This window comes from Anastrepha obliqua, chromosome 4 (assembly GCF_027943255.1).
Source record: "Anastrepha obliqua isolate idAnaObli1 chromosome 4, idAnaObli1_1.0, whole genome shotgun sequence".
NCBI classification, from domain to species: Eukaryota; Metazoa; Arthropoda; class Insecta; order Diptera; family Tephritidae; genus Anastrepha; species Anastrepha obliqua.
Window position 1 is genome coordinate 10,767,554 of NC_072895.1, and position 24,711 is coordinate 10,792,264.

The window sequence follows — 24,711 nt, forward strand, 5'->3', positions numbered from 1 at the left end:
TTCATACTCGCAGCAGATACCTGCAATTCATTTTATAATCCGCTGATATACATATGTACATGTGTATGTACGTATGTAGGTATGTATGTATGTTTGTATGTATGTATGCATAAAATGTATATTTTTACAACTTATGTCATTCATAAAATATCTCATAATAAATAGGCATTTCGCTCACTCATATAGAAATCCGCGAAAAACTCTATTAAAAATAATAAAAGTATGTCGTTAAAACAATTAAATCGCTTCACGCACAACTATTTGTACCCAACGCACAGGTGTGACGCGACAACAGCTAGGCTAACCTTATTAGCGCCGTTCAATTAGCATTTTTGAAGCAAAAGCAAAGGCACCGTTGGGGCAAGAGCGTACGAGTAAATAATGTCTTTGCATTTTTTGTTTTTGCAATAACCGTTTGATTTTAGGAGACACACCAGCTAATTATTTCAGCTTTACAACTTATGAACCGCTTAGGCAGAATTTCAATTATTTTTAACTAAAATATCGCCATTATTATCGAATCGTAGGCCATTGAAAAGTGGATATATGGAATGTAAAGTAAATAAAAAAAAATTTAAAAATTAAATTTAAAAAAATAAATAAATAAACTGAGATGAAAAAAAAATAAACTAAAGTGAGGGTTGAAAACATAAATCAGATAAAATAAAAACTAAACAAATTTAATAAAAATAAATTTTTTTTTAAATTTGCTTTTCAAATGAAACGAAAAATAAACTAAAATGAAGTTAAGAAACAAAAATATATAAAATAAAAACTAAAAAAAATAATGCAACAAAAATAAAATGTAAAAAAATTATGCTTTTCAAATGAAACAAAAAATAAACTAAAATGAGAGTTAAAAAAATAAAAATATATAAAATAAAAACTAAAAAAAAAAAAATGCAATAAAAATATAAATAAAATATAAATAAAAAAATTTAATAAAAATAAAATTTAAAAAGCATGCTTTTCAAATTGAATTTTTGTAAGCATGTTTGTATATATATTAACTGTTGTCGTTGACCCAGCGACGCGGGTTCGCTCCCCAGTGCCAGCACACACAACTGAATATAAATTAATGACTCAGTTTTTTTTTTCAAACAATTGAAAAGCATATTTTCTTTTTTGATTTAATTTTTATTGAATTTTGGTAGTTTTTATTTTATGTATTTCTAACTTCCATTTAGGTTTATTACTTATTTGAAATAAGTAATTATTTGAAATAGTAAGAAATAATAAATAAGTAATAAACCTAAATGGAAGTTAGAAATACATAAAATAAAAACTACCAAAATTCAATAAAAATTAAATTAAAAAAGAAAATATGCTTTTCAATTGTTTGAAAAAAAAAACTGAGTCATCAATTTATATTCAGTTGTGTGTGCTGGCACTGGGGAGCGAACCCGCGTCGCTGGGTCAACGACAACAGTAAATATATATACAAACATGCTTACAAAAATTCATACATATACAACGCATACTCAACTCCCACATTGCGCTGTTCGCTTCGCTCTCTGTTAAATCGGCTTGCTCTGCGGGCAGAGAATGTTAATAGATTGGGGGCATTAACATTCGCTGCTTCGGCACTCGCCTACTGTTAAATCGAGAATAACATTTTAACATAGTGAACTTTGCCTGCATAGTAAATTTAACATTCTCTGGTACCACTGCTTGTTTACTCACTCACTTCCGATCGCTAAACCGGTCGCAGGCAAATGCTCACATTCGTTACTTTTATTTTCTGCTACCTTTGATTTTTCGCTTGTAGCTTTTCTGTCAAACATTTCTGTTACTCATAATTTGTTAAGTGAGGCACACATTGGCATCAGTATGTGTTTTTATATTATTTTTGTTTTCATACTTTACTTTGCGATAAACTTTTCTTGCGCCGCAAATTCGCTACTGAATTCAGTTGATATCGAGACGCGATCGCAAATAGTACGCGAAAAAGGGAGCAAGTTGCGAGCTGTATTTATTTATTGTTATTTTGAATTGTTCAAAAAAAAATCTATTGACGCGCATAAGAAAAAACGAACAAACAAATTAAAATAAGTGAACTTTAAAGAAAAGTGTGAAACAAGAAATTTTCGCAAATAATTTGGAAATTAAAAAAACGAACTTGTGATACTACTGAAGTAGCAGTAAAACATTGAGCAATAAAGACGTTTTTGTTTTACAAAAAGTTAGTATTATTGGCGACAATTTTCCGTACATATTTTAAGATAAAAAAACAATAATGTGGTTGCTTGAAATATTGATTTTATAGGTTTGCATGGATATTTTTGAAAACTTGCTGAATAAGTGTTTGCCTAAGTTTTGCCAATTTTGCGTGAACAAAATGCATTCAAAGTGTTTTTGTTGTTCTTGTTAACATCATTAATTAGTGCTTTGGAGGCAATAAATGAATTTCGCAAACAACTTAAACAAATTTTTTTTTTAGTCCGCGTGTGTGCTGTGGTAGACATTTTTTACGAAGCTAATATTTTTTTTACAACGATTAGAGGATTTTGATTTTAGGAAAGCGGAAAACGTTAAATAATAAATTTTTGTTTGTGTGGTGCAAATTATATTTTATAATTTTGTTAGGAAAGAAAAATTTATTTACTAAAAATGTATGGAGGATTTTAGAGTAATTTTATCTAAAAAAAAGGGGTAAATAATTTTTGGCAGTAAAAATTGATTAATTTATAGGTTATTATTATTTTCTTGAAAAAGTATTTTCTTAAAAATTAAATTAAAAAAATTTAATTTTCTTAAAAATTAAATATTTCTTAAAAATTAAATATTTTTTTGTATTAATATAAAATTAAAAAATTTAATTTTCTTAAAAATTAAATATTTTTTTTTTTAATTTCTGGTGAGAACTAATTTTCTGTTTTTGTGTTTGCTTTCCACCGCTTCTTATTATATTCGATTTCAAATTATTCACAACTGTGACAATAAACTCGAAAATTCTGCTGCTTCTGCAAAAACTGTAACGAATTGCAATAACCATACACACACACGCATATACCTACAAAGTGCAATCAGTGATGGTAAATGTAGGGAAAATTTCCTACATGTAGGGATTTTTGTCGAAAAATGTGGGTGTAGGGAAAACAAGGACAGATTTTGTTAAATTCTGTAAATGTAAGGAATTTTCAAGAAGGACAGAAAAAAATTTGAAATAGCGGGAAAAATTATAAAAGTTCATTTAAAATAAAAATCCGCAGTAAGGTTTCATGCCAAACTTTTTTTCTTTATGGCAGAATACTTTTAAAAGCGTTAATATGGCAACATTGCCGTTTTTTTCTTCATTAACGCTAACGCGATTTTTTCTTCGCGCGAAAATTGTTAGTTTTCTGGTGCTTTTCACTTTTGAAGTAAATTGGCAAATAATTAAGTTTTAGCTTTTTTTATGTTTAAAATGCATGTGAGTTGCCCCTCAGTTGCCACCAGAAAAAACAATGCAAGTATCGGAAACAAAAGTTCAATATCAAGTGGCTTGACGACGACAATTTTAGTGACTGGTTGGAAGCTGTGGGTAACGATCCATTCAAATGAAAATGCGCTGCGTGCGACAAAGTTTTGAGCTGCGGCAAGTCTGATTTTCAGAAGCACGCCGAATCAGAAATGCACCAAAAAAATATAAACGCAATAAAAAAGACACCTAAAATAAACAGATTTTTTTAAGAAAAAATCGAGTAAACCAAATGGTTCCAGAAATTTCGAATTAAGACTTAGCTGCAAGTGGTGAACCATTTAATCCCACTCTTAAAAGAAACCGTGCCGGATTCTGAAAATTTAAAAACTCTGCCTTGCTTTAAACAGAATTGAATGTAATGAAAAAGTCTAATTTTTAGTCTTTTTGGTGAATTTTTCTGTACATTTTTGTTTATAATATAATAAATATGTGTACTTATATATATTTGAAATAAAATTTGTTTTTATTATAAAGTGTCAAAATAGCACCAAATCCAAAACTTAAGCAAATAATTCAATTTTAACGTTACAAGTGCGTCATTATAGTGTAAACACAGGAGACAAATTTTAGGGAATTGTATAGGCGAAATTTTTTGTAAGCGTAGGGAAAAGTAGGGAATTTTTTTCGGTTATGTAGGGATTTTTCGAAAAATCATTTACCATCACAGAGTGCAATTGCAGCAGTACACAGTTAACACATTCACACCTAAAAATGTTGTCCCTGACATTACATTGCAACATATTTTTGGCAGCCCATTTACCGCGCAGATGATGATGTTTTAATTTAAGTTGTTAATTAGCCCATTTTATGTAGGAAAATCAGAAAATACGCTAAAATTAGCAGAATCACCAGAATTGCAGCAAAAAATAAATTCAAATATGTATGTGCATATGTGAAATATTTAGCAGCAACGCTATATTTCAACACCTTTCAATTATATATCAAATTTTGAAAGTGGGGAAAATGATATCACCATCGAGGAAAGATATTCGAGAAAATAGAATTTTTCTTTTCAATGGAGTGTGAAATTGAAAATTGTTGTATTTATTTATTATTAAAATTTTGCTTTTGTTTGCCTTTAAAAAATAATATTTCAAAGGGCTTGTTTGCGCGGTGTTACTGAACCGCAATCGTATACTTGCAAGATTTCAACAATAAACGCTGACTGGACTGTAAGTTTGAGGCAATAATTGTGCAAATATTTTTACACTTTCGCGCCTTTTTGCAACGCTGCATGAAGCAAAAGTCGATGTTTACTCGATATTTGATAGCAAAAAAAAAAAATAAAATAAAAAATAAATCGTAGCTCATCGTACTGATGGAAGTTATTAATATTGCAATGTTGATTAAAGCCCAGATAAAAACGATTTATACATATTTGGATTTATTTATGTTTTATTTAAAAATGTATAACCAAAATCCAAAAAAAAAATCATGCTTTTGCTTAAGGGGTTAGGGGTAGTCAGAGGCCCGAATCAATGATGATTTTCAATAGTTTTTTTTTATGCTGTTCAATTGCTTTAATTTACATAAATAAAAACATGACGTTAATACATTATGTTTCGACTTGACTTTAGCAAAATTTCAAAAAAAAAAAAATTAAGGGGGTATTCTAGTATAGAGGGTGAACGAATCTATTCAAAACACCATAACTTTTTTGTGTGAAATTAGTTTTTATAGACTTCAAAGACAAAATTGTTCAAAACTGATTACAATTTTAAAATATATTCATTTTAGCTCGATATGACCACCTTTTGCCTTGACTATAGCCTTCAAACGGTCAAAAAATGGGTTGCATGCTGCACGAATGTGATGTTGAGGTATTTTGGCCCATTCTCGTATAATCGCTTTTTTCAGTGCATCCATACTGGCATATTGTTTAGTCCTCACCTTCATGGACCAGATGGAATAGTCCATCGGATTTGCGTCTGGCGAATTCGAAAGCCATATTGTGAACGAAATGAAGTGTGGAACATGATTTTTTAACCATTCTTGGTTCACACGAGCTTTATGAGACGGTGCCGAGTCCTGTTGGAACGTCTATGGTCTACGACTCTAAAGCAGCTTCTAAAACATTTTCCCGATAATAAGTTGCATTCACTTTGACACCAGGCTCGATAAAAACGATTGGAGAGCGTCCATCAGCGGTCATTGCGGCCCAAGCCATTACTTGGGATGGGAAATTGCTTCGAGTGGTCATACGTAGGCTCAAATTCTCGTATGAGCGTTCGGTCAAGTAAACGCGATCGTTTTGAGTGTTTATGAACTGCTCAATTGGGAAATTTTTTTCATCAGAAAACACAATGTTAGGAAATTCGCCACGTTCGTGCAACCGCAACAACTCCTTTGCTCTTTCGCACCGAACTTTTTTTTGCAAGGGTGAAAGATCGTGTGCTTTTTGGAACTTGTAAGCCTTGACCTTGAGCTCATTTTTCAATATGCGTCGAATGCTGTCTTGCGATATTTTCAGTTCTTAGGCCATTTTTCTTCCACTTCGTCGAGGATTTCGTTTAAGTCGAGCCTTCACTTTCCGAACCATTTCTGACGTTATTGCGGTTTTTTTTGGTCCAGCTCCATAACGTTTTGCAATGCTTTCAGTATCATTGTAACGTTTTATAGTGCGACACACAAACATTTTATTCACTTTGAGGTGACTCAGCTCACGAACAATGGCTGGTTGTGATTTTCCAGCCAAATATAACGCAATCACACTATTACGTTTGAATTCCATCACAGAAAAAAAAATCCAACAAAACTGAGACGCAAATGGTTTTGATGGCTTATAAACAATATATTGAACTGTCTTTAGAACAATTTTGACGTTGATGTCATGAGCTGTTTTACAGGCACAAGCAGTGTGAAGGTGGTAACTCTTCATATTATGCACCCTGTATATGGGAGTATGAAAACTATTAAAAAATTTAAGATAAATGTAGTTTTTTAGATTTTCAAATTTTTGAAATTTTAATACATTTTTGTTTGTTTTTGATATTATTTAAATTTTAGAAATTAATTAAATATCCAGCTTACATATATAGGAAATCGTATATTCTCTTACGAATATTAAGGGGAAAATATAAAAATATGTTGTCTAGCTTTCGCGTACTTCGCCAAGGAGATACCAAAATCGCACAATATTTTTATTATTTTATTTGCAATTTATTAGCGCATTCTTTATTGACAACAAATCGAGCTGCTTAAATTCACTTAGAGAATAGCAGTTGAGTGACAGCTAAAATTTGCGTATGTATGAATGTTTATCAAATGCAATTTTCGAGTGCCACTTTTACCACTCGACAACGCATCCGCACGAATGAAAGTCGGTTATCAAAAAGTCATTTAGATAATATTAAATATTAAGCTCGTAAATATTGGTAATGGGGTTGATGGACACTCTCAGGGCCGATTATATTTTGCTAATATATGCCACATATGCAGATATTTGATTACCTTTTCAATCACCAAGTATGCGCAGCTATCTATATTTGATAAGCAAAAATTTCATAGACAGCAGTTCGCTTACTGCGCTAGCATTTGTTAGCTTCCGGGGCTTATCCCCCTATTTGTCTCGTGCGTATTGATGTTGTTAAACGAATGGAGGGTTTTACAGCTTTATGCCACCTCCGAATGGCAAATGGTCTTATGAGTAACCTTTTCGCGGCAGAAATTGCCCCCGTAAGTTGTGATTGTAGTAACATCGAACTGACTGTCGTGGGATCGCAGTTGGAAATTCGTCATAGCAACCGAAAATCCCTTTCCTACATCATTTTATTTAAATGGACCTCAACTACCCAAACACCAGACCAACCGAATGACTCATGAAAAATTACTTTAATGAGTTACTAATCAGCCATGAGTATCTGCACATTTTCCTATATATTTTAAAGATGAATTATTTATTCCTAAATAATCCTGATGAGCAATAGCCCTACAGTGTCACTTAACTTTCCAAAGATACAGATAGTAGAAGAAATTACTTATTGTCGTGTAGACAGGTAAATATTTTTTGGAAACAATAAAAAAATATAAAAAGTTCAGTTACCTAAAATTGTTTAAGTAAATAATCCAACTACATAAAAAACAAAATAACAACCAAACATAGGGAGAATTGTTAATTGGAAGCCTAAGGATAGGATTCTAGAACTAGCCGTTTTCTGTGAATGTCTGTAGGCCCTCCGACCGAGAGGGGAGAGGGGAGAGAAGTCAAGTGGAGTAAAACTCGAGATAAGTTTTACCACTTTAAAAAGGTGTTGTCACATGTTTGTTAAAAAAAGTTATTTGAGTATATAACAACATGGATACTAAAGCAAATATAAAAGATTCAGATAGCGTTGCCACCTGAATTGTAATACAAAAATACCAATTTATCACACATTTCGGTTTCTAACAGAAGATGTTTAAACAAGTTTTAATGAAAAAAGTGTGTTCAGGCGGTGTTGCCACCTCTTTTTTTTGAAAATTACAAAAATATTTAACACAAATAAATTAACTGTAACAATAATTAATTTACATTTATCAATGTAAAGGCAAATCCAATAAAATGATTTAATCCAATAAAATGCTTGAAAAGTCTTGCCATCTAATTTAAAAAGTTAAATTATTAACAAAATTTAATTCAATTTTTCGATACGGGTTGCAAACAAAATGTGTTAGAAAGAATTAACAAAGCGTTACTTAAAAGTTTTTGTGTACGGAGTTGCCACCTGAATTTTATTAGAAAAATAGCTATTAATCTAACATTTCAGTCTCCAATGAAAGATATTTAAAGCAGCTTTATTAAAAAATAAACATTTTTAGGCGGTGTTGCCACCTATTTTTTTAATTAAAAAATATTTAACAGAAATAAATTAATTATCAAAAAATATATGGCAAAAATGTAAAGATAAAAATAGCTTAAATTCAATAAAATGTTTGAAAAGCGTTGCCATCTAATTAAAAAAATTAAATGATTAAAAACATTTTAATTATTAAAAACATTTAATTAGAGGTTTTGATATGGGCATGAACAAAAAAAAAACAAGAAAAAGCAAAACTTTTCTTTTTGCATAACATTTTTTAAAGTTTATGCGAGTATATCAAAATTGTTTTAATTTTTATGTATGAATTAGAATGCTAATATTTACATCCTGTTTACATGGCGTCGTACGTCAATCCTATTCGTCACTTGCGAACTAGTCAGCTGCAATATACAAAAAGACAAGCAATGGAGTGCGTTAAGGTCTGCCTAAAGATTTCTAATACTCAAAATAATTGTTTTTATTTAGTAAAAAAGTAATTCAAAAACAAGTTTGGACGCTGAAGTTTGCGCCAACTTGTAAATTAACATTTCAATGTTGAATTTTTTTTCTATTTTCTCGAGACTCGAATTTCCTAAGGCTTGAATGCTTACTAAAAATTTTAATAAGTTTATTGCTATGGCAGTGTTTTCTTTTGGTTTTTTTTGTGAATTAGTAGTCTTCGAAAATTTAGCAAATACCCAAAAGTCTTTATAAAGGTCTCCATATACGAGTATTATTGTCTAACAAATCAAATTCTCATCACGAATTTGGCAAACGAACCACGCCTATAATCCAACTGGGAAACCAAATGAAAGTGCAATAAAAATAGCGAAACACAATGAAAACAGAAAGTGTAACGCGAAATAAAAAACAAAACAAAAACAAAAAAAAAACTATTCAACACAGCGCACAGACAGACGTGCCAAAACACCCTAAAATTTGGCAGTCGCGGCACTTTGTCACCTCAACCGCAGAAACTACTAGTTTTTTTTGGTTTTCTTTGGTTTTAAAATATAGTAGCGGCTATATTTTTATGATGTTTTAGTGATGTTTCGTGTCACTTATGGTTTTGTTTTTAGTTTTTATGTTTGTTATTTATTAAAAAAAAAAATAGATTTCATTATTTTTTAATTACATCTGCATTTTTTTCTCTTTGGGGACTTTTTCTTATTTACATTTTTCTGTTTTTGTTTTTTGTTTTATTTATTTTTTATGTCTATTATTCATTTGTTAAGACGCTGACCGACTTGAAAGAGAAGGTTAGGAGAGTCTTCAATAAATATTATCAAATAAGGAACTTCCAAGATTACCGAGTAATTCTGAAAGAGTATAAGAAAGCCATCAGAGATGCGAAGCGCAAGTCTTGGAAAGTGTATTTCGAAACCATTGAACCCGTAAGAGACTCGGCCAGACTCAGCAGGGTTCTCTCCAAGGACCACTCCTCTAAAACTCTTGTCAAAAGAGAGAATGGGGAGTGGGCTGAATCTGCAGGCGAATCTCTAAAAATCCTTGCTGATGCCCATTTCCCGGAAAATTCTATTGCTCCAGTCTGTAACGAAGGCACAAATCGACAGGAGGGGTCACCTGCGATGTCCCTGACATCTGTCCTGTCCATCAACAGAATAAACTGGGCAATAGATAGCTTTTCCCCTTTTCAAATCTCCAGGTATCGATGGCATCATGCCAGTTATGCTTCAAAAGACTAAAACCTTGGTCGTTCCCGTCCTTCAAAGGATCTTTTTGGCGTGTATCTCGCTAAACCACGACCCTGAAAGCTGGAAGAAAACCAAGGTGGCCTTCATCCCTAAAGTAGGAAGGAGGGGCCACGTCTTGGCCAAGGTCTTACCTTCTTTATTCCCAAAGTATTCGAAAGAGTGATGGACTATTACATTCGAGAGCACTTGGACTGTTGAGAAATCTCTTGAGGGATAACAATTCACTTTAGCGGCCTTTATAGACATAGAGGGCGCCTTTAATAATATTACGGCTGAGTCAATTGTCACTGCTCTAAATAGGCTGGGGGTAGAAAGACCTATCTACCTCTGGATCTCGTCCCTGCTTGGAGGTAGGGAAATAAATGCTGTGGCAGGGGGGGCTAGAATCACTAGGTTCGTACATAGAGGTACACCACAGGGCGGCGTCCTCTCGCCTCTCCATTGGCTAGTAGTAGCTATGGATGAAGCTTTAACTCGCCTAAACAGGGGAGGAGAAAAGGTGGTAGCACATGCCGATGACTTGTTGCTAATGGTCTTAGGACCCTTCCCATCAGTAATGGCTGAAATTTTGGAAGGTGCACTGGCTATACTCAGTAGTTTGGCCGCCAGTTGCGGTCTCAGAGTCAACTCTGACAAAACGGAGTTGATGCTATTCGCCAGGAAATACAAGTCTCCGCTCTTTTAGCTTCCAAGACTAAACAACCAGTGCCTTACACTCGCATCGGAAGTCAGGTATCTTGGTGTAATACTTGACTCCAAGCTCCACTGGAAGCTGCACATAGAAAATCGATTTAAGAATGCCAATATAGCCTTCTACGCCAGTAAATTTATGTTAGGCAAAAAATGGGGTCTCAAGCCGCGTGTCGTACTTTGGATGTATAACTTAGAGCAGAAGCTGTGGGGATCCTACAGAGACAGAGACTGTTGAACATTTTTTTTGCAAACGTCCGGCTCTGGCGGCTAGATGCTTGAGATTCCTTAGCGTGCCCTTTGCGGATGGCTTAAAAAAATTCTCCAACCTAGATCCCTTTTCTCTCCTCCACAACATCAACAGCTCTGGATGGCTGTAGAAGGGTTTCTCTTCCCAATAATTTTTCTTTGCACAGGTAGGGGCCCACATTGTGGTATCAAAACGGCACGAAAGTGCTACTTGAAGTGGGCCTGTGGCACTCTTACCATTTTACCTACCTACCTACCTATTCATTTTCTTTACTTTTGTTTTTACTACAATATATTTTAATTTTATTTCTATTTTTTTCTCGTTGCCGATTTTTTGTTATTTAAATGCTTCTATTTTTGTTTTTTTTTTTATTTATTTTTTATGTCTGTTATTAATTTTCTTTACTTTTTTCTTATTTTTTAATTTTATTTTTCTCTCGTTGATGACTTTTTGTTATTCATTTTTTTGTCTATTTTTGTCGTTTTTTGTTTTTTTTTTGTTTGTGTGTTAGTTTCAAATTACCCTACCCCCCGTTCTTAATGGGCTGTTTACTCGCTTGCGCATCTAAATTACTATTTAAACAAATTTATAATATAATTATGGTTCTTCAATATAAAATATGACATTTCATAATTAATTTCTAATTTTTTTTCAATTTAATTTATTGCTTTGCCTCCATCATAATTTGTTGACTTTGTTTTGCTTCCAAACCAGCACTAATCCTCTAGTGTTGACTTTCTGTTCACCTAAGCACCAAACAGATTTTTTTTGTTTTTGTTTTTTTGTTTAATTTATTGGTAGCACCTTAGCAAAAAGCAATTTCATTAAAATTTATTGACTGCCAATGCTGCATTTAAATGAGTTGGTGGAAAATGTGACTAACGAATGACTCAAGCATTATTTTTAAAACCAACGGGTTCTCAATTTTATAACTAGAATGGCTAAATAATACACCGTATAAAAATTATGAAATGCAAAAACAATAAACAAATCTAAATATGTATGTAGGTGTGTGCAAACATTATGTATCTAATACATCTACATATGTGTGTGTGTGTAATAGCGACGCAGTTAACTGCTCGAAGAACTCCGTAAAAATATTCAAATATTCAAGTTGTTTAAATTATTGGAGCGCGTGCGCAAATGCAGGCAGCAGTGATGTTTGTCGAATCGGGTTTGCCTGAGTTGTTTTGCAAGACAAATTATTTATTGATTTTTATTTTTGTTTTGTTTACCATCAATGCTGTCGTACAGCTTCTGCGTTTCAACTGATGCTAATCAAATCCTTAGCTAATCTACGCTGCATAAATCATGCAAATTAATATCTTTCGAATTAACTTTCAATTCATTTAAAAAATATATATTTCAAGAATATAATTTCGTATGCAAAGTTTTTTTTGCGTTTTGTGTAAATTTTTTGTTTTTCTAGCAAAAGTACAGCATAACCTGAAAGCGCGGCATGACATCATTTTTCGCGCAAAAAATTTCTCATAGCCAAGGGTTTATGGGAAACTTTTTCGGCATTCTGTCACAATCTTTTCCAATCAAAAAACAAACAAAAAAAAAAATAAAATAATAAATAAAAACTAGAAAAAATAAAAAGTAATCACATTTCACAGAATAACCATTGAAACTCTTCCTCGCTCTGTGCCCACTAACCGGAATGTTGCGCGCATAAAAGGTCTGCTTTAACGGTCAAGTGTACCAACACTCCAGCCTGCCGGTCATAATAGCGAGAATTGACAAATAAAAAATTGTTTGTTACATTTTAATTAATCGATTTTGTGTCCCCTTACGCGAATTCCCTTTTCCGCATTTATACATTTTATCGCTGTTATTCGTCTATTTCGCCTTCTATCTGCCATCTAAGCAAGCAATCAGTGCGTGGCGTTGAGCTTTGGAGCCGAATTTGTGACTTTCAGGCAAGCGCATAAAATCAATAATGTGGATATGGATACTCAGTTGATGGGTCGCGTAGTCGCTACTCAAGCGTATGAGTATGCACATGCGTATACACATACATACATACACACATACATACATACCCACATGCATACACGCATGCATCCATGCATTCATATCTGGTTTGTGGACAAACAACGATCTATCGCAAATGCTAATCGCATTAAGAACTTTATATTTTTGCATGTTTCAGTGCGTGCAATAACAACAACACTGTCATCTCATTTAACCGGTTTACTTTCCACGCCACTTAGGCAGCAGACAGGCTGTTTTTGACATTACCCACGCAAACATGCCAAAAGCTACTCCAATCAGCTGTGTTTAGTTATTCTTTTTGATCTGCTGTTTTTTGTTTACACATTGGCGTTAAAAAATGTAAACGCCAGCAAAAAAAATTAAATTAAACAACTAAAACTGGAACGCGCCAAAATCTCGTTTTTGTTTCGCAATGCGGAAATCATTGTTCTTAGGAATATTAGAAAACAGATCTGTTCGCTTAGCAACTTTTTATCGGTAATGCTTTGAATATTCATTGCAGATACTAATAAAAATGTTGATCTGGTCTGATCTTATCTTTGTGCGTAGTTACGAGTATTCATTGCTGTCGGGGGCGTATGAGCAACTTTACAACGGATGCAAGAGAAAGTGCGGTATTTCAATATTTAATTGAAAACAAAAACGACGTTTAATTTTTTAAGCCCGTCCATTGTGAAAGCGCGAATAAAGGGTGATCAATTTAGAGGTATCGGATTTTTAATTGAAATAAAACAACGGAAATTCAATTTGACTGGGCAATTTTTATTATTTTTGTGTAGAACCGTTCATGACAATTGCTTTTTATAGATAATTCCTTTCAAATGTTGGCCGCAACTGCGCCGTTATTCGCCCAACCATAAACACCAATTCTGAATGACTCGCTGGAGGCCTTCGACCGGTATCTCGTGAATAATTTTAGTAATATTAGCTTCCAGTACCTCAATCGAAGCTGGTTTATCCACCAAGCATTTAGACTTTACAACAACTTTACCCAACAAATAAAAGTCCAAAGGGGAGATATCACTCGATCTTGGTGGCCAACCCACTGGTCCGACGCGAGAGATAAATTGCTCACCGAAACGACGACGCAGTAAATCCCTTGCTTCACGAGCTGTATGACAAGTAGCGCCGTGCGCCGTGTTGTTGGAACCAAATGTTTTGGGGATCACGGGCTTCAATTTCCGGCATCAAAAAGTCGTTTTTTCATGGCGCGATAGTGTTCGCCATTCACTGCTCCATTAACGCCAACCTTGCCTTTGAAGAAATATAGGCCGATGATTCCTCCAGACCATAGGCTGCACCAAACGTTTGTTTTGAATGGCTGTCATAGCTGCTCTTCGGGTTATAGCTTCGGGTTGCTCTTTAGCCCGAAAACGGCAATTTTGGATATTGACGTAGCCAATAAGTCAATTAAGTTCCCATTAAGCCATTAAGTTTGCCTGAGCACTTTTCACAGAGCGTCGACTTTCTTAATACAACTGTGCGATTTGTAAACGCTGTGGAGGCGTAAGTCTTTCCATGATGAAATGTGAATGAATACTGAAAAGAATTATGAATTTAGTTTGACAATAATCATGCGAGATCTGTCAAAAATCCTATTGGAAAAACTACTACTAAACTGATCACCTTTATAAAGTCTGCCCCTGGGCAGACAATGGCAAATCTCCGAGCGTATTTCTGGCTGCAAAAATCTCCTCATAGAAAAAACCATTTGCTGATCGGAGGCGGCGTAAAACTGTAGGTGGAGAAGAGGTGCTCGGCCAAACACCCAATAAAGTGTGTAAGCGCCAATTAGATATCTATATACAGGGGGCGCCATATTTTATGTCGTTATAAAAACATTGAATAACTTTGAAAAAAAAAACAATTGATTTGTATAAGTGAGGTATTTTTATTTGGTTTGGTAATTTACAATTTATTAAAACTTTTTCTTGAATTCAATATCAATCAAGTGGCCACCTTTATTATCAATCCCAAACATCGATCTTTTTTCTGCGTTTATCATCTCCTTGTCAACCATTTCGGGTTTTATGGCGTCGATTTTGGCACGAATGTTTGCCTTAAGCTGGTCAATAGTCTGCGTCCGGGCAGGTTAAGTCAGGTGATCGGGCCAGTCGATGTCGCCTCTTTTTGACACTAGACGTCCTGGGAATTTTCGTTGCAGAAACTCAATTGTTGTATTCGCAGTGTGGCATGGCGCACAGTCTTGTTGAAACCAGTAACCGTCTAAACCTTTCTCATGTATTTGCGGGTAGACATAATGAGCCAACATTCCATCGACCGTTTCGATTTCTCTGGTCGTAGTCCAAGTGACGTGAATGGTCTGTCGGCAATATTCTTTGTGTCAATTGCACTTTATATGGAAACAAATTTAAATCATCCTTTAAAATGCGCCTCATTGTGGTTTCACTGACGCCAAAATGCTGAGTGCGACGACGGTACGACACTGTTGGCTCCTGGGCAACGCTCTCCCTCACTGATTCAACAAGCTCATTGGAACGTCTTGGTCGTTGATGAACGGCATGTTGACGATCTCCTACTGTCCCGTGTTCGAAAAAATTCGAGCCCAAACGACGAATAGTATTGTCAGACGGTGCCTGCTTGTCACGATACTTTTATGCGATATGCGCGTTGAGTTAGCACAATAGAACGACTATTTTCGATGTATAGCGTCACTATTCCAGCGCGTCGTTTCGGTGTAAAGCGATCCATTATTAAAATTGTACTGAATTGAGGTATCGAAAACATGTATGTTGAAGTCGATCGGTTGGTAAATGACAAAGTTATTCAGCGTTTACATACCGACATAAAAGATGGCGCAACCTGTATATATTGATGGCGATGTATATTTTTTATATTTTTTTAAAGCCTAGCAAAATATTTTTTATTGAGTGCAATATTAGTTCTGAAAATCTATGTACTTATCATTATACATTTTTTTATTTTATCTACAATTTCGGCAAATCGTTACCACTGCCTGAAGTGATCATTCAGCACCCACCACTCAGCTGTTGACAGCGTGCGCGTACTCGCATTAGTACAAAAGAAATATTGCCATAAAGTGCCACACTTTCTGCCACAAAAACATGCCAAAACGTACAAGCAGAAAATATGCACGGATACTTATGTGATGCCCCCCACCTTGCAAAGCACCACAACAGCCGCCAAAGTGTCTGCTGTCAACAAACGCCTATCGACACGGCAAAATAGAAAATAAATATAAACAAACAAGAAAAATGTAAATGAATAGCAATTAAAAGAGCGGCTAAATGCGGTCACGAAAATATAATAGGAAATAAAATCTTATCAGTTCAGCAAAAATGTAAAGTAAAGAGAATTAAGTAAAAATTTAAAACAAAGAACATTAGCTTGTAAAAAACAAAAACAAATGTAAAAAATATAACAAAAATAAAAAAACTTTTGGCGTAGAGTCAATGCAGTTTCTGGCACCTTTTTGTGCTAGCTCAGCTGCAAATTTATTGCTACAACGAAAGTGAAACGTAAGGCTGGGATATATGTATGTATGTGTGTCGGTGTATCTGTGGAGCAAAAGCTGACGCTCGCTTGCCTTTGAAGGGCATTTCAATTATTACTTTACTTACCTTTATCCATCTACCTTCCCACATTTTTCTGGTGAAGAAGGCGTGAAGTGATGTACGAATTATTTATTTATTATTGTTTTTTGGAAGAAGAAGACCTCTTCTATTTATTTTTAAATGCTTATTAATCCTCTTCCCATGTTAAAGAGCTGCGCTATGGGCAACGTTTATAGCGAAAATTATCAAGAAAAGCAAAAGAAAAAAGGCAAAATGCAGTGATTATAAAGAGTTTATGTTTACTTGTTCTTTGTGAAATGAGTGCATTCTGAAGCGGAATTAGGTTAACGGGCGTAATAAATTTAAGTTGTGAATTAAGCGTGCAGGGACGTTGAATTATAAAACATGTATGTGCATGTGCATGTGCAGTTGCACTGTTGACTTAATCTCTTAGTCTTAACACTTTTCGGCAATAAAATTGCAATGACTAACCTTTACTTTTTTCATATTTTTTCAACCATTTTTTTCCATTTGCAGCCAGTCGAAAAATTGAACAAATATGAGTCGAAAAATTGGTAAGGCGGCCACGAGCCTGCGGTTGCTCACTGCCTTCATTCTACTTGGCGCAGTAGCGGCCTTCGATCACACACTGAAGTATGACTATCCGGGTCCGTACTGTGCGGCGAGAAAGATTTGCTGTCGAAACAGAGAAGATGGTTGTGCTTTGCCGATTGCAAGTAAGTTTCAAAGACAAGTTTTTGAAAAAAACTAAAAAAAAAAATAGCTACTAATATTATTTCATAGTAGAGTAATTTAAAATATTCTGAAAGCAGTGAAATGCATTTTTGTCTGCATTTCAAGTATAGGGGTTTTCAGTATGAGCGCTTCAACTTTTGAACTTTTTTGAATAAAACACAAACGGTTTGACTTTTTTAACTAATTTTTTTTGTTATTATCGAGTTTGAACATATACATTTAAGTATGAAATTCGATTTCTTTTGCATGACCACCGCGTGCACGTTTTACGAAGTCCAATCGTTGAACCCAATTTTCGACCACTCTTTTGCATAAATCGGCCGAAATTCCAGCAATTTCGCGCTCAATATTGGCTCTGAGCTCCCAAATCGTCGCCGGCTTGTTACTGTAGACCAATGACTTCACATAACCCCAAAACGGGACGGCTTGTTAAATGGACCTTAAAATGGCCGTAATGCTCTTAAAGTAGCAGCAACAGAACGATTATTTTCATAAAAAATTTGCACGATTTGCAATCGTTGCTCAACTGTGTAGCGTTTCATGATGAAATGTATACTAATGAAGTTTACAAATGACAAGCGAAAAATAAAAAATATTGCGTCGTTCGCCTTCCCTATCGGAAAAAAGTTGAAGCGCACCTATTGAATAACCCTATAATATCCGTAAATTTTTCATACAATCGATGCATAAATTGCTTTTTCGGCTTTTGTAAACTGTTGGCAATGAAATCTATTTTTGATATCCGGAACATTACGCCACCAATTCGTGATCGCTTTGAACACAATTAACATCGATGTAGTGGGGCCATTTCGAAGTTGTAAAAGACTTCGTTTATTTAGGAACCAGCATTAACACCGATAACAATGACAGCAAACGTAGGCGATTGAGTAGTAAAGTCCTCTCTCGACGAACAAGCCTCCTTTGTAGCTATAGGCAGTTGCTGCTCTGCGAAATATATTCGTACTTGTGTTATTGTACTTGACGTTACTCTCCACCCCCCGTATTAAGCTCGTCTGGCCTCAGAGTTTTGATCCACTAAAAAAAGTTTAACCACTCAGATACTTTGTCAACTACAGGCATGCGCCTTGAAGGAAGTAGGAACAGTGATGGTAAATGGTTTTTTGAAAAATCCCTACACAGCCCAAAAAAATTCCCTACTTTTTCCTACGCTTACAACAAATTTTCCCTACGAAATTCCCTACATTTTTTTCTCCTGTGTTTACACTATAACGAGGCAATTGCAACGTCAAACTTGAATTGTTTGCTTAAGATTTTTTAAAAATTCCGTACAGAGCTTCTGCAGTGCAATCAGTTCTTATTGGAATTAGATCCAGCAGCTTAACCACAAGCCGCTCGCTTTCCTCGTCGAAAAATCTCACCATAAGACACATATGCTTATTGAGTCCGACGTCGCTCATCGATCGTTATGGAAAATTTGTTTACTTTTAATTCTTTTAACGAAATTGTCTTTTTCCTCTTTTGCCAATTCATTTTTTATTATGGTGGTGCACTTCTTTCTTCCAAGCTCAGATTTTTTTATTATTTCAGAATCGGGCACGATTTCTTTTAAGAGTGGGATTAAATGGTCCTACACTTGCAGCGCAACATTATGCTCAGCGCAGAACATGCTAAGTCTTATTTCGAAATTTCTGGAGCCATTTGGCTTACTCGCTTTTTCTAAAAAAAGCTGTTTATTTTAGATGTCTTTTTAATTGCCTTAATATTTTTTGGTGCATTTTTGTTTCGGCGTGCTTCTGTAAATCAGACTTGCCACGCAGTGCATTTGCATTTGAATGGATCGTTAGCCACAGCTTCAAACTAGCCACTAAAATTTCGTCGTCAAGCCACTTATTATTGAACTTTTGTTTCCGATACTTGCATTGTTTTTCCTGGTGTTCCTCCGAAGAGTCAGTCGAAGAGCTCATTTCTGTAAAATATATGCATTTTAAATATAAAAAAAGCTAAAACTAAAATAATTGCAAACTTACTTCAAAAGTGAAAAGCACCAGAAAACGTGGGACAACTAACAATTTTCGCGCAAAGAAAAAATCGTGCTAGCGTTAACGAAGTAAAAAAGGCAATGCTGCCGTATTAACGCTTTTAAAAGTATTCTGCCATAAGGAAAAGAAGTCTGGCATGAAATCTTACTGCGGATTTTTATTTTAAATAAACTTTTTTAGTATTACCCCGCTATTTTAAAATTTTTTCTGTCCTTCTTGAAAATTCCCTACATTTACAGAATTTAAAAAAAATCTGTCCTTCTTTTCCCTACACGCACATTTTTCGACAAAAATCCCTACATGTAGGGAATTTTCCCTACATTTACCATCACTGAGTAGGAACTGGTTGTGTCGCAAACTTTTGAAAGTTTTTGCACTACTAGAGCGTTATCTCACAATAATACTTTTTGGGAACCATTTTGTTGTAATAATGGGCTCAAATGGTGTGTAAATGGATGGACTCAGTTCGTACAAAACTCAGTTGTGCTAAGAAATCAAAGCTGCTACTAGGCTGGATTGAGCGGCCATACCTAGACAAAATGCGCGTAAAAAAACAATATTAACGGGGATATTTTGGTAAAATCTCAAGCGTCCTACGGGCCCGATCAAGGCGTGATTGTATAACCCGATATTTTATTTATAACTGATTGTTGGGTGTTTGGTCGAGCTCCTCTTCCTATTTGTGGGGTGCGTCTCGATGTTGTTTCACAAATGGAGAAACTTTCAGTTTTATGTCACCTCCGAAGGTGGCTTTTTTGAGGCGATTTTACATTACAGAAATACACTCGGAGTTTTGGCATTGCCTGGCGAAGGTCGACCGCTATTAGAAAAGACCATTTCTATCATTTGATAGAGTTTCGAGCTTAAGCCCTTTCGAGTGGTTATTATGCACCAACCCATCCGGCTACGCTGGCAACGGCAAATGGATTAATAAAAAACTTCAGGTTTCGTTTTCCGTTACAAAACAGCAAATTCTATTAGGTGCGCAATTAAGTTCCCGCTGTTTGTTAATAGATGCCGCCAGCAGTTTGTGCTAATCGATTCTAACATCACCTAAACGTCATAAACCAAGCTTAGACATATGGAAAACAAACTGATTCGACATTAGTGATTTTGTTTTGGTATCGCACACTTTTGGTTTTGTGAAAATGTCTGATTTTGTGCCGAATAATCGTCATTTGTGGGAAGTGAGGATTTTCCTCTTTCATTCGAAAAAAACGGCAGCTGAAGCGCAGCGAGAGCTACAAAAAGTTTATGGAGATGCTGATTTAAGTGAAACATTGTGCCGAGATGGGTTCCGTCGCTTCAAAGACGGTGATGTTAATGTTGACGACCGTCCGCGTGCCGCGTGAAGGAAGGCCAGAAACCTTCGAAGACGCTGAATTGGAGGCATTGCTCAATGAGGGTCCATGTCAAACGCAACAAGACCTTTCTTCGTGACGGGTGGTGAAATATGGATTCATTACAGCAATACAAAGAAAAGAAAGTAATGGGGACTACCCGGTTATGCTTCTACGTCGTCGCCTCAGCCGAATACTCACGCTGAGAAGGTTATGCTATGTATTTGGTGGGACCAAGTCGGTGTTATTTATTATGAACTGTTAAAACCAAGCGAAATCACCACTGGGGATCGGTATCGACTTCAATTGATGCGAGTGAGCCAAACACTGCGCGAGAAGCGGCCGCAATACGTGGAGAGCCATGACCCGTTAAAACCTACCTGGAAACACTAAAATGGGAAATCATACCCCAACCGCCATATTCTCCAGATATTGCGCCGTCCGATTATCACCTGTTCTGATCGATGCAGAACAGTTCCACTCCAGCAGTTCCATTTATATGAAGACATCAAAAATGGCTTGATCCGTGGGTAGCCTCAAAAGATGAACAGTTTTTCAGCGGCGGTATACGAGATCTACCAGAAAGATGGGAAAAAGTAGTAGCCAGAGATGGGCAATACTTTCAATGATTCACTTGTAACCATTTTTTCAGAATAAAGTTGTATTTTCGTCAAAAAAAAAAAAAAAACAGCGAGAACTTAATTGCACACCTAATATATTTGCTTAAAGTTGACTAATGAAAAAATAAAATAAAAATCAGTAAATGAAATTCAGCTAAAATTGTGATTTAATAATATATTTTAGCATTATAAATTCACATATTAAAACCGAGCGTTCCTATACTAACTCAAATTTAATATTTTCCACCCACAGCCACCCTCTGCTATTGTGATGAGTTCTGTGATCGCGATCAATCCGCCGACTGTTGTCCCGATTACCGTTCGTTCTGCCTGAATGCTCCGGATCCGATAATCCGATGCCAACACAACGGCATCTACTTCAACAAATACAACACCACAATGGACAATTGCAATCAGTGTCGCTGCCTCGACGGCGGTGTAGTGGAGTGCGATCGGGATCTATGCCTCACAGATGACAATTTAGTGAACAATGTGAATTCTATACGTCAACTGGGCTGGGCGGCGCGCAAGTACGAAGAATGGTGGGGACACAAATACGCGGAGGGTCTAACATTGCGTCTGGGTACCAAAGAACCCACATTCCGCGTTAAGGCAATGACACGTTTGACCAATAAGGCAGGCACATTACCGCGCCAATTCAACGCTGTGGACCGATGGTCGAGCCTTATAAACGACGTGCCAGATCAAGGTAAGCGAACGAGCAGAGTTATCGGTGGTTGAGTTATTCATTAAGGGGGACTTTGTATTCGTTTGCTTAATTTTCTTCTTTTTTTTCTTTTTGTAGGCTGGTGCGGTTCATCTTGGGTGCTTTCGACTGCATCGGTCGCCTCCGATCGCTTTGCCATTCAATCGCAAGGCAAGGAAGTTGTGCAGCTGTCGCCACAGAACATTTTGTCGTGTACACGCAAGCAGCAGGGTTGCAATGGTGGACATTTGGACGCCGCCTGGCGTTATCTGCATAAGCAGGGGTAAGAGTGCGCGTTCCCAAGGTCTCACGAATTTTCAACAAAATTCATTTTTTTCGTAGTGTTTTGGAGGAACAATGCTATCCATATACAGGACGTCGCGACACCTGTAAAGTACGTCATGGTGGCCGCCGTTCGCTCAGCTCATACGGCTGTCGTCCCTCATCCATATCCGATCGCGACGAGTTCTACACAGTTGGGCCAGCCTATTCGCTTAACAATGAAACCGATATTATGGCCGAAATCTTCCATTCGGGTCCCGTGCAAGCAACCATGCGCATCTACCGCGATTTCTTTGCCTACTCGGGTGGTGTCTACCGACACACAGCGGCCAGTCGCAGCAGTCCGACTGGTTTTCACTCGGTGAAATTGGTCGGTTGGGGTGAGGAACATGATGGCGTCAAATATTGGGTAAGCCATGCTTGAAAACATTGTATTTAACCGTAAATGTAATTGTTGTTATTCACTTGTCCAGATTGCTGCCAACTCGTGGGGTCCCTGGTGGGGTGAGCACGGTTACTTCCGTATTGCGCGCGGCTTCAACGAATGCGGTATTGAGGAATATGTCCTAGCCGCTTGGCCCAATGTATACAACTACTTCAAGGCCAACCAGAACTGAGAGGCGGAGAGAGAGAGAGTTTCCGAAAGAGTGGCGTGGTACAGCGTGAAAGCGGACTAATTATGGCAAACAAAGAATTAAGAAATCTCGTAAACTTTTCCAGTTAAAATTTGTAAATTAGACACTAAAAGGAGCAAGAAAGCAGTTTTAGGCGCAAGGCGCAACATTTTTTTTTAACACTGTATTACAACAACAAGGAGAAAACCCGAATACATAAAATTAGAATTGAGTGTGAAAAGTTGTTTGCGCTTAGAGGCGTAGACTTTAGTCGCATGCGGTAGGCTTAAGAAGAAAACTCTAACGGTATTCAACACTTTTCTAGATTTAAGTAAGTTTATTTAACAATTTCTTTTGTGATTGCAGAAAGTTTTTTTTTCTTATTTTCATGTAACTTCTTTGTAACTCAAAAAAAACAAGAAAAAAAATTGGAAAGTCTTTATGTTAACTACAACTCTTTTTAAATCCTTATTTGAATCTGTTTTTTTAGTTTTTCAATTATTTATTGTTTTTTTATATTTTTTACACTTGACTGCTCGCTTATATTTTCGCTTAAGTAATTTTAAAGTTTTTAAGCCATTTTTTTATATTTATTTTTCTCCTTCGCATTTTTTTTATTTATTTCCTCCAATACTGATTTACAAGTAAACTGCCTGGTAACTCCTTGAGACCAAAAATTATAGCAAACAACCATTAATAAAAAAGGTGGTTAACGTTTACTGCCAACAACTGCGAAAATCTTTATGTAGTTTAAAGAAGTAATCAATCGTTTAATTATATTTGTACATTTAAGTGATTGTTTACGTTAATTCCAAAAATATTTAAGTCAGCCATTATTTCTCAGTTAAATTTACTAGCGTCTTTTGAAAATTTATTATATTTTTTTATTAATGATTTATTTATTGTAATAATTTTGCAATTAAATAATTTTTAGGTTATGTTTAAAGTTTACACACACGATACTTTTTATAAGTATACTCGTACATACATATCTACATATGTGTGTGCATTGTATGTATTGTTAAATGTACTCATTGTAAATGAAAGATACAGCTTTAAGTGAATAATATTGCTAATAATAATTATTATTATGTTAAAAAAAATTACGAGTATTTACTATAAATAAAGAACTCACTTGATAAGCCAAGCATTTTTTTTTCTTTTTTTGAAATTCACCATTTTTGTAACAGAAAAGTGACCACATAAACCTGAAATTGCATCAGAAGAACAAAGCAGCATTCCAGTCATTTTCTGCTTTATTTTTTAGTCAGTCGAAATTTCACAAAGTTTTATGGAATGCCTCCTGAAGATGATTTCAAAAATATGAAAATAAAATATAAGGGGTGGTTAAATTTCAAGCCGATGTTGAATGTGAACCACACCTAAACGTTAAGTTTTTTTCTTGCATTTCATTTGATATTTTTCAATTTCAGACTAGCTCAATTTCACCTCAGTGGATTCGTCAAGGACGGTGCCACTTGTCACACAGCTAACGAAACAATGGCTCTTTTGCGCGAAAAATTTGATGGCCGAATAATCTCACGTCGCGGCGATGTCAATTGGCTGCCAAGATCATGATTTGACACCGTTATACTTCTTTCTTTGAGGTTATTTGAAAGAAAAGGTGTACGTAGATAAGCCAGCAACAATTCAAGAGCTAAAGGATGAGAACATTCAGCACATTAATGGCATAGAACCTCAATTATGTCTCAGCGTCATCGAAAATTTGGACCATCGGATGGAGGTGTGCTGCCGAGGTGTGCGGCGGCCATTTGGCAAATAGTTTGTTCCACGCATAATTGAGTTATACCAATATTATCATAATAAAGAGAAATGACAAAAATTTCCTAAAAAAAATTGTATTTTATTCAAAATCAACACCGGCCCTTGAAACTTAACCACACTTTATATTGACTATGGGAATAAGTTTCCGCCCTCGCTGCTGATATTATTTTTGTGTTCG

General features: G+C 35.6%; 1 protein-coding gene across 1 annotated transcript; it reads left to right on the forward strand.

The window, feature by feature from the left end:
- Positions 1-1,903: 1,903 nt before the first annotated feature.
- LOC129244497 (tubulointerstitial nephritis antigen-like) lies at positions 1,904-23,628 on the forward strand. Its single transcript, XM_054882153.1, has 6 exons — positions 1,904-2,182; positions 16,968-17,167; positions 21,400-21,855; positions 21,952-22,135; positions 22,195-22,543; positions 22,608-23,628. Exons 2-6 carry the CDS (start codon positions 16,990-16,992, stop codon positions 22,749-22,751), a joined length of 1,311 nt encoding a protein of 436 aa, XP_054738128.1. The 5' UTR covers positions 1,904-2,182; positions 16,968-16,989; the 3' UTR covers positions 22,752-23,628.
- Positions 23,629-24,711: the final 1,083 nt, after the last annotated feature.